The sequence below is a fragment of the Opisthocomus hoazin genome, chromosome 25 (assembly GCF_030867145.1).
Source record: "Opisthocomus hoazin isolate bOpiHoa1 chromosome 25, bOpiHoa1.hap1, whole genome shotgun sequence".
Classification (NCBI taxonomy): domain Eukaryota; kingdom Metazoa; phylum Chordata; class Aves; order Opisthocomiformes; family Opisthocomidae; genus Opisthocomus; species Opisthocomus hoazin.
The window spans coordinates 4,249,755-4,266,152 of record NC_134438.1 but is presented as its reverse complement, the minus strand read 5'-3'; the positions used below and the strand labels follow the sequence as shown (position 1 = coordinate 4,266,152).

At 56.1% G+C, this 16,398-nt stretch overlaps 1 protein-coding gene across 1 annotated transcript in view; it reads right to left on the bottom strand.

The window, feature by feature from the left end:
• The window catches only part of LOC104327343 (receptor-type tyrosine-protein phosphatase V-like), a 36,292-nt gene continuing 19,894 nt past the window's right edge, over positions 1-16,398 (bottom strand). Inside the window, exons 21-39 of the mRNA XM_075443177.1 lie at positions 14,068-14,135; positions 13,768-13,894; positions 13,380-13,427; positions 12,835-12,928; positions 11,801-11,891; positions 11,183-11,259; positions 10,234-10,368; positions 9,537-9,659; positions 8,894-9,054; positions 8,429-8,564; positions 7,811-7,890; positions 6,938-7,025; positions 6,392-6,482; positions 5,648-5,724; positions 5,343-5,477; positions 4,692-4,814; positions 4,017-4,174; positions 3,231-3,366; positions 1-644 (exon numbers count right to left, since the gene is read on the bottom strand). Of these exons, the coding sequence (XP_075299292.1) occupies positions 585-644; positions 3,231-3,366; positions 4,017-4,174; positions 4,692-4,814; positions 5,343-5,477; positions 5,648-5,724; positions 6,392-6,482; positions 6,938-7,025; positions 7,811-7,890; positions 8,429-8,564; positions 8,894-9,054; positions 9,537-9,659; positions 10,234-10,368; positions 11,183-11,259; positions 11,801-11,891; positions 12,835-12,928; positions 13,380-13,427; positions 13,768-13,894; positions 14,068-14,135 (2,008 nt within the window). The 3' untranslated portion in view covers positions 1-584. The remainder of the gene's footprint in view (positions 645-3,230; positions 3,367-4,016; positions 4,175-4,691; positions 4,815-5,342; positions 5,478-5,647; positions 5,725-6,391; positions 6,483-6,937; positions 7,026-7,810; positions 7,891-8,428; positions 8,565-8,893; positions 9,055-9,536; positions 9,660-10,233; positions 10,369-11,182; positions 11,260-11,800; positions 11,892-12,834; positions 12,929-13,379; positions 13,428-13,767; positions 13,895-14,067; positions 14,136-16,398) is intronic.

Genomic DNA, 16,398 nt, shown 5'->3' with positions numbered 1-16,398 from the left:
TTTATTGTTTGTACCTAAGACTGATCCACCAGCCGAGACAAGCCAGCTCCCGCCATGCTCTGCCCACAGCGGTGTCTGAGACATCAGCACGCTTGGTGCCCATGGGCACTTGAAAACCATGGTGCCCAGCACTCGTGTCAGAGCTCAGCAGCCTGCAAGTGCCAGGCCTGTCTGGGAGCGAGCCCAGGGCTGCCCTTCCTGTGCTGAGGGCAAGGGCACTGCAGGGTCCGCGCAGAGGTGCTGCGTACTGCAGCGGGGTCAGCAAACCTTCCAGGCACCAGGAATCCCAGGAGGTGGCCAAAGCAGGGGAGCACCCCTCCCAGCCCCTCGCCACGTCTGCACTGAGGGGCTGCAGCAGTGCGTGGCAGGACAGCACTGCCCATCTGCTCAAGGGACCCCGCGTTGCTGCAAACGCCATGTGGGACACGCTGGTGGCAGCGCTGGGGTGGGTCCTCTCTTGCTGCAGGGCTCGCTCTGTGCCAGGAGCCCCATGGTGGGGTCACCCACCTCACCCCAGCTCCTGGCTCCGGACAGGGCACTGCAGAGGTGGAGGGCAGGACAGTGCCAGGACACGTCGAGTGGTCTTAGGGCTGTTTCTGAGCGATGATGTCCTGGATGCAGGTGTACAGGAACATGTACTGGTCCTGAAAAAGAGAAAGGGGGGTCTGGAGTCAGGCTTCTGGCGGAGACCACCTGGATACAGGACTAACTCTGCAGTTTGCCTTAAAAGGTCCTAATTAACCAACAATGTCTGATGGCAAAGTAGGATTTGCTGTCCCAAGTGGTCCATGTTTGTCCTGTGTCAGAGTTGCCCAGAAAGGAAGAATCAAGCCTGGAGCTGTAGTTACACCATGTGGGTTTCCTCCTGCTTCATCATCCCCACCCACAACACCTGAAGGCAAACTGCACTGTGGCGTGAGAGGACCATCATCACCTGACTTCCTCAAAATGCCTCGGTGGCTTTTGGATGTGCTATGGTGTTTGCATCCAAAACAAGACCAAAGAGCATCTCCAGCAACGATGCAGAGCATTGAGTGGGGAGAGCACTGCCCAGCTGGAGTGCACAGGGTCTGGCAGTGACCCAAGGCCAGGAGGGAAGACCTCTGGAGCAGGAGTTTCCCTTGGTGATAGTCTCAGCATACCTGAGCCAAGGGCTGACATCAGATCAGGGTAGATCCCTGCAAGCCCTCAGAGGCAGACAGCAAGATGGGAGTGGGTTTAATCCAGTTGCACCATTTGTCTCTTTTTAAGATCACCAAAATGTTCCCAAGGACCCAAAACGTAGGTCCAGAGGTCTCAAGTGGATTTGATATGGGGTTCTGCTCAAAGGCCAGGCTACTCCCAAATGATGCTAGGCTACAAAACACCTGGGACAGACCACTGCCATGGTCTGGGAAGGGTAACTGAGGATGTACGTGATGCACAAAGCTTACGGGCAGGGCCAGCCTGCAAATGCTGTGGGCTGAAGTCACAAGGCAGCCAGGACGGGGGGATTAGGGACTCGACAGAGGGGCCTCCGAACAGCTCAGAAATGCGCTGGCTAAGCTGCAAGTCACGAGGAGCCTCCTCCCCTGCCGGCGGTGGGTTTAGCCCCACCGAAGGGCCAGGAAAGCCACAGATCACACAATGGCTGCGGCTCCAGGTCACCAGAGCATGTTTTCAACGAGCCTGGCCTGACTGTGAAATCTGCAGTGACAGCCCAGGACTGACTTCAGACCGGGCACACAACGCTCGGCCAGATGCAAGGGCACAGCCCCGGAGACACGCGCTGGAGCTGGGCGTGCTTAAACACCTGCTGGTTATCCACAGGCAATCCCTCACGGGTTAATCTTACCCCTTGTTGGGCTACTAACCCCCCCCCCCCCAAATCAGCCGACGGCCCCAGCATGCCAGCAGCGTGCCCCCTCCAGAGACAGCGGGGTCCTGGCGAGCCCCCGTGGCGTGGGGCTGGAGGGCAGCCCTGCCTGGCCTTCGCTGGCCGTGCTGGGCTCAGAGCGACCACTGCTTGCGGCAAGGTGGGGAGGAAGCTGCCCCTGCTGTCCCCTCTCACAGAATCACAGAATCACAGAATCACAGAATCACAGAATCACAGAATGGTAGGGGTTGGAAGGGACCTCTGTGGGTCATCTAGTCCAACCCTCCTGCCCAAGCAGGGTCACCCAGAGCAGGCTGCACAGGACTTTGTCCAGGCGGGTCTTGAATATCTCCAGAGAAGGAGACTCCACAGCCTCCCTGGGCAGCCTGGGCCAGGGCTCCGTCACCCTCAGAGGGAAGAAGTTCTTCCTCATGTTCAGACAGAACCCCCTCCGTGGGGCAGTGGCTTTTGATGGGCGCTTGCTGTGCCTTTGTGGGCACGTTGTGTCTCTGCTCAGCAAGACGGCTGCCGACACACAAAGGAGCTCTGAAGTGGGGGCAGCGGACGCCTTGCGCTCCTCTGGCTCCCACCGTGCGCATGGTTCACATTAATTAAGAATGCGATTAGCTGCTTGCAGACGGCTCTGCAGCTGGGAAGTTCTGGAGAGATCTGCCCTAATTCTGCTGTCCCCTGTGGGGAGGGTTTCCACGGATGCTGCATCAGCTCGTTCAGTGGTTGCAGCAAATGAAACCGCTGTCCAGAGGGAATCTGTGCCACCAGCGCCCATCAGCAGCGGCGTGCTGGAGGCCCGTGAGGCTGGGCTGGGCTGGCACGGCAGGGCAAGGCTGTGGCACCATCAGGCAGTGCCACAGCCTGCGTGGCTGCAGGGCAGCTGTCCCAGCGGCAGAGTGTCCCTCTGACCCCTCGCCGGCAGCCCCAGCTCCGGCAGTGGGCAGGGGCCGGGAGCTGGGTGCAGGGGCTGTGGCAGGGAAAGGCCACCTGCGAGCGGAAACCCAGCAGCTTCTGGGTGCCCCGGCTGACAGCCGTGTCAAGAGGCTGGCGTGAGCAGGCAGGTTTGTCACGCAGGATGAAGCCAGTGCTTCATGCTTTCCAGGGCAGAATGGGAAGACTGCCGTGCATTTATTGTCAGCTCACATGCAGTTTAACCTACTTTGACTCCAGAAGTGAGGAGACAGAAAGCCCTTCCCTGGGAAAAGACAGTGCCCTTCGCCCTTGGTGGCTGGCAGAGTAAATCCCTGCATAGGCTGGACAGCAGGCAGCACTTGGGGCGAGGGCAGCATGCTGCCAGCTCCAGGCAGCTCAGCATGAATGTTCTGCTCTGCCCGGCCCACCACCGTTCCTCCGTCCCACCTACCAGAGTTGGGGTCATGAGACAGCAGCTTCGTGTCAGCTGGAGAGTCACCCCGTAGATGTCCACGATTCTCTCAGCTTTCATCTGGTGCAACAGGCAATCCAAGGAGATCAGTGTCCCCATTTGGCTCATGCCACCACTGCAAGGGACAAGGGAGGGTCACTGATGCCAGGCCAGGCTGAACTGAACCTCTTTGGAAGTGGGTACCAGCCCAAGAAGTCAGAAACCCCATGAGAAAACATGCAGCAACTGAGTAGGGTGGGGACAGAGGAGTGAGCACTGGTCTAGGTGGTAGGGAGCCCTGTGCTGACCAGGGGGATGGGACCCCAAAGTGCCTGTTGAAGGAGACTGGAGATCCAACCCACCCTGCCCTGCCAAGCTCTGCATCCCTCACCCAAGCCAGCTCTGCCGCTGTGCCGGCTGTTGGCTCTTGTGGGACTGTCAGCTCTCCCTGGCTACAAGCAGATGAGGACATCAGGGCTGCTGTCACGTCCTAGCAGTCAGCCCAGGGATGGCCTCGGCACCTCAGCCTGGGAATGCCTGCTCCGTCGACACTTGCCCGTGGCCCAGTCCTATTTGCCCTCCCTTCTCCCATGCTCTTGGCAGAGCACTGCTTCATCTGACCTCCCAAGCTCAGAGCTTCTCTGGCTCCCATGGACCTATTCTCAACATGCCCCCAAACCTCGAGGTCCTCGGTGGAGGGCGCAGGCTTGCTGGAGGCCATGCCAAGGCACTGGTGGGTATCAGCTCTGGGAGGCTGCCCACAGACAGAGCAGTAACGTGATGTACCTGCAGTGCAGAAGCAGAGGACCGGCTCTCTTTCGGTGGGGCATGCATCGTCTGACAGCAGTGAGGAGCTCCACCAGGTCCTGGACATCTGGCTGCTTCTTGCTGCTCCAGAGCTTGTATAGGAACCGTTGTACCTGCCTCTCCTTTGCTTTCTTCTCCTGGAGAGACACAAAGAGTTGGCACGGCTGTTGGGGAAGGATGGGTGAGTTTGGGTGCAGAGGGGTCCCAGCTCTCCAATCCTTGGGCTGTTAGATACTTTCCTGAGCTAACTGCTAACATCTGTAAAGCTGTCCAGGCAGTCTCTGCTGGGGCATTGCCCACCATCTGTCCAGTGGGTATGGTGCCCGTGGCAACCTGCTCTCCTCGCCCATGGCATCCTGACCTGCCCTTTGAGAGGGAGACTGAGAACTGTGTGGGCTTTTCCAAAGAGGGTCAGAAAGACCTATCAGCAAGGGGTGGGGGAAGCCTCTAAGCCTCTGCCATGCATCTCCTGTGTCCATTCAGCAGATGTTCTTCTGGATGTTGCAGTCTAGATTCCCTCCTGCATCTGTGGACTGCTCTAGCAGCTCAGACAAGTCTCCACGGACCTTTCAGCCCTTGCCCCTACAGACCTGTTTGCTAGCAGTGAAGAGCATCCCAGGCAGTGGGAGCCAGTCCAGCCCCACCAACACGTACGTGCTTCATTTTGAGCTGGATACACCTCCATCCAGAGGCAAGCTTCTCTGTGCCACACTGGATGGTCAGCATCTTTGTGCAGAGAGAGTCTCCTTCCAGGGGCCAGCATGCCTCACTTGGGACCTGTGCACAACAGAAAGCCTGGTTTCATGTTGACAGTTTCCATATTTCAGAACAGTCACCATCACAGGGGACTGTGACGGGGTTGGACCAAGGGCACCCCCAATATCACTCCATGCGAGTTCACCCCCTAACTAAACGCTGTGGGACTTTTGGAAAGAACTGCAGACTGTAGCCAGACTCCCTGTTAACAGAGAGCTTGCTAGGCAGTGGGAATCTGCTCAGCACATGTTCTCCACCTCGGACGGACTGAGGCCAGAGCTGCTGTCCTTGGGTGCCATGGAGATGCAGCTTGAAGAGTACCAGCTGAGCCCACAGCCGTGGACCACATGGTGGGCAGACAGAACCTGTCTCCCATGACAAGCTGTGGAAACAGGCTGACACAGGAAAGGTTCAGCTTTAGCCAAGCTGGATCTGCATGCAAGGCTCAGGAGCCAGTGATGAGAGTTCATATTTTGGAGCTACGCTAGCTTCCAGCTCCATTGAACAGATTCCTGCTCTGCCATGGCACAGGCGGGCACGGCGCCTTACCTCACCCTGCTCCTGCCATGGGAGAAGTGTTAGGATGGTGTGAACGTCCTGTTCCCACACCAGGGTCCAGAAGTCCTCCATGGTCAACTTGTCAGGCCCCTGGACAGCCAGATACTCCCTGCTGGAGCTGCAGCCCTGGGTGGGGAATGAGAATGCCACTCTTGTCCACACAGGATCACTGCGGCAGTGACCAGTGCAGTAACCTGGCAGCAGGGAGCAGGGGCATGGTGAGGAAGGGGATCATCACCTGCAGCCTGTGGGACCCAGGCGCAGGGGTGGGCATTGCTCCTGGGGGTACGACTCACCGGGACACGCCACACCTGTAGGAGACCTGAGAAGGGGCCCTGTTCCAGCAGGGAAAACTTCACTCTAGAGCGATCATCTGCAAAACACATGGGACATGGAGGGTTCCAGGGCAGCCTTGTGTTCACACAGCTCCTGCAGACCAGCTACCAGACTCTGCACAGCCACCCAAAATCCAGCCCCCCATTCACCCTATCTCTGCAAAGGCGCTCCCCCTTGCTGTGCTCTTGTCATTGGTTTCCAAAAGACAGGTCTCTGTCCCAGCCTCCTGCCCAAAGCAGGTATGTGTAGTGCTTGTTGCTCAGTGTCTTGGTCAGTGGATATCTGCATATCTCCACGGATGAAGAGCCTGCAGATGTTCTTGGCCTCTGTTCCAGGGTTTGGCCACCTTCATGGGAATTCTTTTTTGCTTATACTGAGTTGCACTACTCTTCCAAATCATCCCCATTGCCTCTTGTCCCCCCATGGTGCCCCTCTGAGAAGACTCTACATTTTCTCTGTGCCCTCCCAGCAGGTAGTTGAAGGTAGCAATAAGATCTCCCCTTTGCCTTCTCTCCTCCAGGCTAAACAAACCCACCCATTTTAGTCCCATACACCAGGTGCTTCACCCCCAAAACACCTTGGTAGCATTCTGGTGGACTCACTGCAGTGTGTCAAAATATTTTCTTGTACTGTGGAGCACCTGGTCCAGCCTGGCTCCCCGCAGGTACAGGAAGGAAGAGGATGCAAGGTGTCACAGCACTTACATGGCAGGATGCTGGAAGAGGGCAGTGTCTGCTGGTTGCCTGAAGATGGTGTTGCAGAGCTGGCTTCTTCCTTGACAACCTCAAGGAGGGTCTGCCAAAGTGAAAGAGAGTGAAGGGTCAGCAGGAGGAGGAACTGGGGGCTCCTTAGGATGCCTGGCCACGGCAGAGGGGTGGTTATGGCTGCACATGCAGAAGCCTTAGCAGGGGTGCTCATGTGACCACCTCTGGGGGTGGGCTGCCAGGTCTGCTCCGCGCTGTCAGGAGATGGCAGCATCTCTCTCTAGTCCCTACCCTGCATGCGGTCTGAGAAGAAGGGTTCACAGACAGACCCTGATCAGTGCAGGATTCATGAAGGAGCAACGTGCTGTGCCATGGAGAAGGGACACTGCCAGGACAGCCAGACACATTGAAACTGGGGCATGGGACCCACTCAGGAGGCACTTCTTGGGTATCACCCAGCCTGACCGGGTGCAATCGTTTCCCAGGTCCCCCCAGTGCATATGGCCATGGCAGCACTCCCTGCACCCTGCCCAGGACAGCTCTTACCTCGTACTCCCTCAGGAAGCCCACATGAGACTTGGCAGCCTTCTGGGCGTAGTGCTGAGCAAAGGTCTTCAGCGGGATGGGGCAGGACCTGGGGAGAGAAACTGGGGGTAAGGGTGAGGTTGAGCAACCTCAGCGGCATCCAGGCTGTGTCTGCAGCAGGGGGACAGGCACCTTCACTGCCCAAATGCCAGGACCCTGGCAGGGCCCCAGCCCAGCTCTGGCCAGAGCCAACCTCCTCTCCCCTAGACAAGGGCAGGTCTCAGGTGTGCCACAGCCCAAGGCCCATTCCCAAGACGCAGCAAGGACAAGGGCATCCTGTTGTGAACGAGGGAGGAGAATTTGAATATAAACAGAGATACATGACCTCCAAATGTAGCCTCCGAGACAACGAGTTAGGTGGGCAAAGTCATGCCCAGCCTGACCCTGCTCCCTCCTCTTGGCCTCCATTAGAAGGGACATCCCAAGGCCACCCAGCTACCTTGAGCCCCTCCAGTTTGAACCCATCTCTAGGGCATCCCTGTGGGCTGGGAAGCCAGAGGCTGATCAAAATGCCTTCCCCAGGACAGCTCTGCAGCTCTTTGGCATTGGCGTAGCCCAGGAGACTGGCACTGGAGGAAAGGGGGATGTGGTCACCCAAGCCTTCCCAGTGTGCCTAGTGACTCACACCTAGTTCTGCTCTGCGCTCCCCATGCTGCAGGGAACAGCCAGCCCTGGGCTGACCCCCCTCAAAACACTGGGTGGGATGGCTGGCTGGGCTTCCCTGTCCTGTCCTGGAGCCAAGGCTCAAGCTGGGGTGAGGATCCCAGCTTGCTGTCTGCAGGGGCTGCGGATCAGGGTGGGTGGAGTGGCAGGCAAAACGCAGCAGGCCCTTACCTCTCTGTCCCTGATAAACCCAGGAGTGTTTCCTCCAAGATCTTTTCCAGGATACAGCTGTGCAGGAAGATATACTGGGACTGGAAGGCAAAGCAAGAGAGCAATGCAGAGCACTGCACCACGCGGAGAACTTCAAAGGGTCGGTACGGCACTGCTTAGGGGGCTGAGCGTGTCCTACATTGATGCCCCAAAAGGCCCTGGCTACTTCAGCCTCAGAGCCCCTGGATCCCTCCAACGGGTATGTCTGTCTGTCCTGAGGAGCAGTAGTGATGCTTTGTTCCAGCCCCAAGTACTGGAAATACCGGCTGGGCTGCGGAGCACTACAGGCCAGTGACGTGGTGTGGGTTAAGGACTGCCTGCAAAGGGCCTGATCCTGCTCACAGGGGCTACGGGGTGCTGCTGAGCCTCCTGGGAGGGCTCTGAGACTCCGTGTGTTGGAGCCACGGGTCTGGCAGGGCATGAAGCTGCTGGAGACCCCGCAGCTGAGCAATGTCCACTCCAGCTGAGCTGCTGCTTTGAGGGGCACTGTGACACAGCGCCGGGCTGGGGACCAGCCTGGGGGTGCTGGGGCTGGCCATGGAGGATTGGGGCTGGAGGAGGAGGGAGCGGAGGTCTTACCAGCGTCTGGATCATCAGGTAACGGTTCATCCGCAAGGCATAAACAACACCAAACGTGTCCACCACCTTCTCCTGCTTCATCTGCTGCAGCAGCCGGTCCAGGGCAATGAAAGTGCCAGTGCGGCCCACCCCGGCACTGCGACCACAGACAGCAGGGGTTAAACACCGCCCGACCCCACAGCTCCCCTTCCGCTGTTAGCCATGGCTCCCAGATGCTGCACCCAACATGGGCTGTGGAGCCATTCCGACCACCCTGGGTGGGTGCTGACTGTCTCCAGCTGCCCCAGTCCATGGGACTGGGGTGCAGGCTGCAGGCAGACCTGTAATCCCTGATGCCCAAGCAAGAGACTCTCTACAGACCAGCTGGGCACCGCTTTGCCTCCCGGTCTGTGCGCAGCTAGGACCCTTGTCCCCCATGTCCTCTCCTATCATCCCCTCCTGCCACCCCCGGGAGCAGAGCCTCACCTGCAGTGCACGAGGGTCGGCCCCGCGTCCTTGGTGCTCTGGATGTGCTCCCGGACCAGCTCTCTGAAGGTCATAATGGAAGTGGTGGACTCCGGGATCCCGTGGTCTGGCCATGCTGTGTAGTGCATGTGGGACACGTGCCGCTCTGCCTGGAGACCCTCCTGCCAGGGCGAGATGTTGGTGATCGGCTGCAGCCCACTGGGACAGGGGTATGCATGCATCCCACAGCCCTGGGAGCACCCGGGGTCTTGTGGACACCCAGCTCAGCCACAGGGAGCAGCCAACACCAGGTCTGCTGCACTGCCTGGTGGCTCCTGCTCCCCTGTCGTCCCCCATGGTCCCCTGCAACGATGAGGTACGTGGAGGTGGCAAGGAGGAGACCTGCCTTTGACAGCATGCCCTTGAACCTGCAGGCTGCATCCCAGTGCAGGGAGGTGGAAAGGAGACAACAAGGGTGGACAGCAGGGGTGCTACGTGTTGGCAGGGACAGACGGCTCCGCAGGGGGCCAGGTCTTTGAACACCGCTAATGGCAGTGGGAGAGGAATTTATGCCACCACCACAAAGGAGAAACACCACCGCATCCCACGCAAACCCCCAGACCTTCACAGGTCCCTGAGTCCGTCCTCCTGGGTCCTTACTCACGTGCCACAGTTTGAACCCACGCATGGTCCACTCGTTGGAGCTGCTCTGTGTCAGCAGGTGGACCCGGACCTGCCCGTAGGACACTGGGGCAGATTCAGATGGCCAGTAATGATCACAGAGGACCTAAAGCACAGGCAGGATGGGGTCCCAGTGAGCCCAGTGATGGCCCAGGTCCCACTGGGTGACCTCCCGGCTCCCCGGGAGCATCTGGAGAGCAGCAGCTGCACAGGGAGCCAGGGCAGGTCTTGTGGAGCAGGCAGAGATGTTGCCCCTTCCCACCAAGAGGTTTGCACAGTTCTCCCCCACTTCCCCTTTGTTTGGATCTCAGCCTCCTCCAGAGAAAAGGACCTGTGGGTCTCATCATCCCTGGAGACCGGAGGAACAGTCCCTGTGAGGTGTCTCATCCAGAGGCAAGCAGTAATTTCAGATGCTACAGAAATATCTGAGCGTGATGGGCATTGTTCCAGCAAAGCTCCAGTTCTGCCCCTTCCTACCCCAAGCTAACACTGATCTGCACACATCAGCCTCTGTTGACCCAAACTGCCTGTCGAGGAACCTGTGTGGCCCGTGCTCACCCTGGAGCCACATCTGAGCAGAGGTTGGTGGGGGGCACAAACCCAGCCCTGGGCTCAACTCACACGACCAGGTGTGGGCTTGGCTGAGGCTGCCAGGTAGAAGCCTGGCAGTGCCGACCTACCCGCCCGTTCTCCATGCACACTGTCAGCATGATGATGTTGCAGACGTTCTGCTCCCACACCAGTCTCCAGAAGTCCTCTATCGTTTTCTTCAGGGGTCCCTGGGTGGCAATGAACTCCTGCTGGGATGTATAGCCCTGAGCAAGAGGCAGACAGGAGGAGTTGGCAAGTTACAGAGGCAGGTGGATGCTGTCCTGGGACAGTCAGTGCCTGGTCTGCTTTTGCAGTAGAGGGAGAAATGTCCATTGCCCTTAACCCATGTGGGCACAGTTCCCAGGCAGCTGATCTCAGAAGCCGCTGATTTCACAGGACTCCTGTGCTGCCCAACACGTGCTCTCTACATATTTGGAATAAAGACGTCATCTCTGCCTTTTCCCTCCAAGCAGTTCCTCATTCAGTGCAACCAGGCAAAGACAGATCTGGGTTTCTCTCACTCCCCAGTCGTCGCTGGAGGTAGGGTGAGCATGCAAGGTTGCTTCTTTGCCTTTGCCCCTTTGACACACACATGCCCCGTGGATCCACACACCCGCGCGTGTATGCTCCATGCCCTGCCTGTTACCTGGGAAAATCTCCCGGATGGGGGGTGTGGGCACAGCTCCAGGGTCGTTCAAATGCAGCTGCACAGACCAGAAGGAGAAAGAGCAGACAGACAGAAGGGGCAGTAAGCTGGGAGAGGATGGGAAGCGGATAGTTCTCAAGCAGAAAGCCTTGCCAGTCTCCCCACACTCACACCTCTGCATTCAGAGCACTTGCCATCTGATGATCTCCGTCAACCCCTGCTAAAGGGCACCTATTCATCTCCAGCTGACCCCCAACTCCTTGACATTCTGTGCCAGCTGTGGTTTCAGCGACAGCTCTTGATCACCAGCCCTCACAACCTCAATCCAGGCAGAGTTTCTCTGATGGTGCCCCATGGCCATGTCTCTGTGGGGAAGGCAGGTGGGCACTCACAGGCATGAAGTTCGCATTGATGTAGTCTGAGTGTGGATCCTCCCCCAACTGGCTCAGCTTGACCCGAGAGTGATCATCTGGAAAAGAGCATACACACCTGATCCTCGAGGCAGCCCTTCACCAGCACATACCCTCTTCACATGGGTAACACATTGGGAGAAGCCCCAGCAGCTCTGCTAGCTCCATGTACACAGCCAGCAGCGAGGCTCTGTGCTTGGCCAGGCACCTTCTCCCTGGAGAGGTGAGCATTGCCTGCCAGCTGGGCTAGCAGTGGGGTAAGAAGGCAGAGCTGGCATCTTGAGACTCACTGGAGAAGCCATGGGATACTCATGGTCCCCCTTTGGACTCCAGCTGGGACCCATCCCTGAGCTGGGCTCACCCAGCACCTGCCCAGCAGCCTCCTGGAGGACCCGAGGAGGGTGGTGGCTCAGCATTGGCTCAGCCCTCAAGCCTGGAGTCTCCAGCAGGAAAAGGGAAACTGAAGCCCTTTACAAATCTGCTTCTCCTGGGAGAGGAGCCAGGCACTGTAAACCCTCCAGCGATGCAAGGTGAGCCCGTCCCTGTGCATTTCAGTGTGAACTCCCACCTCAGATGCTGGGGGGAGGAGGCAGCACTTACAGGGCAGCACGTGGGCATATCTATTCTTGGAAACGTTGGCTGGTAGCTCAGCCTCCACCTTCAGCTGATCCTTCCCAACTTCCTTCAGCTCCTGTAGGACAAGAGAGAAGATAAGCATGAGTGTGTCTCTGGAGAGCTCCTGGCCAGCCCAGCTCCCTGCTCATGGCCAACACCTCTGTCTTGGTCGTTCAGGAGGGTCACCCATGCACAGGGAACTGCCCTACCCCTCCCTCAGCATAGCCTGTGTCTACTCTGTGCCATAGGTGGCTTTTCGTAGTGCCTTTTCCAACAGCACTGTTTGTATTTAAAAGACAACAAGCCCAAGAACAAGAAGCACTGTGGAAAACCAACCTTTTCTGAAATTGGAAATGTACCAAGAAGCTCAGAGCATTTTGTGAGCAGAAAACAGAAATATCTTGTGCTGCTTCTGCCTTTGTCCTAGCTTAGGCAATCAGAGAAGGGTGATCTGAGGAAGGTTTGGAATCACTGGTGGGGCTTTCAACAGTGTTGGCAGCTGAACAATTCAGAGCCTGCAGATGTTGGCAGAGGGAGCTAGTGAAGCTAGCCAGGTGAATTTCACAGCCTGGCCCTATAGCTCTGAGAGTGCTCCTCAACCTTCCTTTTGGCTGCAGGCTCTTTTCTAACACTGTCGAGGTGGATCTCATTGCAACACCACCTAGCATCTTTGCCTCCATTCCAGGCCTGGGGCCCTTAACTTTGTCCACCAGCAGCTATGGACAGTGCTAGTTCACCTCACGTCACAGATGACCCATGTTTCTACCAGAACCTAACATTCTGTGATTCTGTAAAAACACGTTTTGAGCAAAGGAATTGCCTGTTCACTTGCTCCATCCAGTCTTTAGCCCCCAAGACTCCCTAGCAGGGTGGCTGGGTTGCTAGAGAGATGGATTATTGTCCCTGGAGATGAGAAGTCCATACAGGCCATCCAACAGCTGGGGCATGACCCAGCTGGATTTGAATGAGCAGCCTAGAGGGGAAATAAAGTCTCATCTCTAGCAGGAGTCTCATCTCACCTCAAACTCCTGGAAAAATGCGTGGTTAGCACTTGCTGTCTTCATCTCATAGTACTGCTTGAAGTTCTGTATGGGAATTGGCCGATGGACGTTTCTGCATGAAATGAAGACCGGAGGAAAACTTGCCTTAGCTACTGGGAGGTCGGACAGGCCAGTCAGGTGGCCAGCAAGACAGCCCAGCCTTGAGACCTGTGGTACCTGGATGTACACACACAGGGATGGTTTACAGCCCACGTCATTGCCCAGGGAACTGGGTGTGACAGAGCACTGCTTAAACATAGAGAGGGATTTCAGGATGGGAAGCCTATTCTCCTACTGCTGAAGCCTTGCAGAGGAGGTGTGGACAATGCATTTACACTTCCATTGACTTGGAATGGAGCTGAGCAATAAATACTGAACATGGGAAAGCCTGTGATTTAAAAAACAGCTGAAGGAGAGGAGACACAGCTGGATTTTTCCTGAGTCAAAGCAAGAGAAAGGAAGTAGGCGAAGCACTCTGAGACCTGCAGTGGGGACACACAGAGAAGGAAGACTCCAGTACTCACCTCAAGCTGTAGGTCACCATTTCCTGGGGCAGGCTGCTCTTCTTGTTTCTAGAAGCAGAACATGGGAGATGTTACTCTTCTCAGCAGTGCAGGGACAGCTGCTGTGATGATATTGCGGACTGCTGGGTCACGGAGCGCTTGTGACCAGACAGCTCGTGTCAGGCACACCGCCTTGCACGTGTAGGGTTCTGTGAATTAACTGCACACGGGCAGCTCCCCTCTCCCCTCTGCCTCTTGGTTCTGTGCTTGTCAGACACAGCTCCACTAGCTGGTGTCTTCATTTGCCTAAATCTCATTTTATACACTCCCACTGCTTTTCCTCTGGCCTGGCACTGAAGGTTGGGTTTCTCAGCCTGCACCCACCAGGCAAGGGATGGCTCATCCTCACCTCTTTGCTCTGAGCTGTCTCCAGTAGACCAAAGCAAAAATAGCTGCCAGTGTCAAAAGAAATCCCAAGACGATCCCAGCAATTATTGGCATTGAGAGTGGAGTTGCATCTGCACCGGATCCAGCAGCTGAAATCAAAAAGAGACAGAATGGACAGAAGTAAGAGTCCATAAATGGCTACATTTACTCTACTTATTATATTTGCCGCAGCATATGGTCTCCCTCTGGCTTGCCATTGACTGGTTGTTAATTATCTCTAACCTGCATGGCCAGGTCAGGAAGATGGCATTCTCCATCTTACCTGAGAACATGGTGAACGTCACTGCAGGGGCTACAGGGTCATATCTGGTGAAGGCAGCGATGCTGAACCTAGGGCAAAGCAGAGTCCGGCCGTCAGGGGCAATCCGAGCTGAGCACAGCACCCGTGCAGCCAGCAGCAGGAAGACCCAAGGGAACAGGGCAGCTGCCTCTGTTTTGAAACACTGCATTGGAAGAAGCTGGTTTGCTGGTAGGGATCTACGGAATGTGTGGAAATGGTCTTTCCTCCCTTTTCTGCCTCTTGGACAAGTTTGTTGCACTTCGGAGAACATGAGGAAAATGTTCAGAAAGCACAAACAGCAAACAGCTCTCCTCCGAAGGGTCGTTTGCAGAGACAAGCAGTGAGTTGCTGCTCTCTTATGGGACAGAAGTAGCGAAAGACAACAGTAAGTAATGAAAATCAAGCTTGAGTCTTAGTTCATGTCAACCAAGGAAATGGGTTGAAATAGCTGAGCCTGGGTGACTTTGAACCAGTGGCACCTCAGCTGGGGGGGCTTACCCCCGACCCAGACCCTTCCCCATGCACGTAGAAGTGGCTGTGGCATCCTCTTCCCCATGGAGATCTGCCCTACATCCTCCTCCCAGCAGTGTGCACACCAAGCCTCACCGCTCCCTGCAGAGCTGACTTCCTTCTGAGCAGGTAACCTGGAAGTGTAGGTCTTCTTGCACCTTAAATACAAGTTAAGGCTTTCAAACGTAGCTTTGGGTTTTAGCAGCCAGGAATTTGTGGAGCCCAGTGTGAGTCCCCTCTGGCAGCACCCCGGACCCGGCTGCCAGAGCAAAGACCACTTTGGAAGCTGAACCTGCAGATGCCATGGCAGGAGAGACAAGGGCTCGTGGATAGATAATTCACTGCAAGATAGGAAACAAGGGCTGGCTCTCAGAGCGGAGATGGGCTGCCAGAGGAATCACCTGCTTTTCACCACACTGCTGGTGATTAACTAGGAAAGGAGCGCAGTGCACTCGGGGTCCATGTTGTCTAGGGCAGCCAAAATGAAAGCAAGCTGCAAAGAGGTGCAAAAGGATCTTCTAGTCCCGAGTGACTGGACAGCTAAGTACGTGTTATTGAACCATGGTAGGTGGGCTAAGGACACCCTGATGGCTCAGAAATAGCTGCTACCCTGTGGGAGGTCAATGTTGGAGTGCAGCTGGGAAGCGTGGAGGGCAGATACCCACTCTCAGACTGGCTGAACAGTATTTGGGGGGGTGGACGGGTACACCAGTGTGGTTGTGCTGCTGTTAAACTCCCCTCGAGGCTGCTGGCACCTGCCAGAGATGGGTCAGGCAGACCTTGGTCTGAGCCAAGGCAGTGTAACGCAGACCCAGCCTGTGCCCAGGCTGTCCCCTCTCAGTGCTGGCTGGAGCAGAAGGCCAGATCTGAGGCTGGTAGGGTTAAGCAGCAAGGCTTGCCAGGCCGTGCCTGAGGGCGAGTTGCACAGGAGCCGTTAGCAATAAAGGATGGGTGGTCTTGATGGGCAATCAATCTCAAACCTTCAGTCAATTGGAGTCAATTGGAGACCTTCCCCTGCCAGCCCAGGGATCACAACGCCTGTGGTGGGAATGGGATGGGAATGCATCCTCATGCAGTTCTCCAGTACCTAAAGGGCTGTTTGCTCTTGATGATCCTGCTCTGGGGGAGGGGGATTTCCAAGGGAATGGCTCGCTGGAAACTCCCATTTTTCCCAGGAGAAGCAGCCATCTCTCACTCCACTAATGCAGCCCAGTGTTAACACCAATTCTCTGCCAGTGCTGCCCCAAACAGCAGCTTAAGAGCCCCAGTTTGGCAAGATGTGTAAATCTAAAATGACTCCATAAGAATCGAAGTAAATTTTTCATGTAAGTGCAGAGCCTGCACATAAGCAAAAGTAGAGAGAGCAAAGCAGAAAAGGAGGTCCAGCAGGTCCAAACCCAACACCAAGGACTTTGACTTGCTCACAACAAAACTTTCGGGCAGATCTCAGGGGAAAGGTGGAAGTGAAGCTCTCTTGTGCAGACACACGCGCTTTCACAGTCTTTCTTTCTCTTTTCCCAACACTTTCAGCGACTTCTATCACCAGTCAGCCACGCTTGCTCTAAGTTTCTTTACATTGAAATGGGATAACCTTCCAGATTCTGGAGGATCCCTTTGTCAGAGGAATGCCTGGGGACACTGTCCCTGTTTGACGAAATTGTGAGCTGCTAAACTAACAGAGGGCTGACTAAAGATACGATTCTTTGTTTGTAGTAGAAAACCTGTTTTACCATCAACTATTTTAAAGGTACCCTATAACAAAATATGTGTGCTTGTACATTCCTGTTACTAGATTCTGTTTAC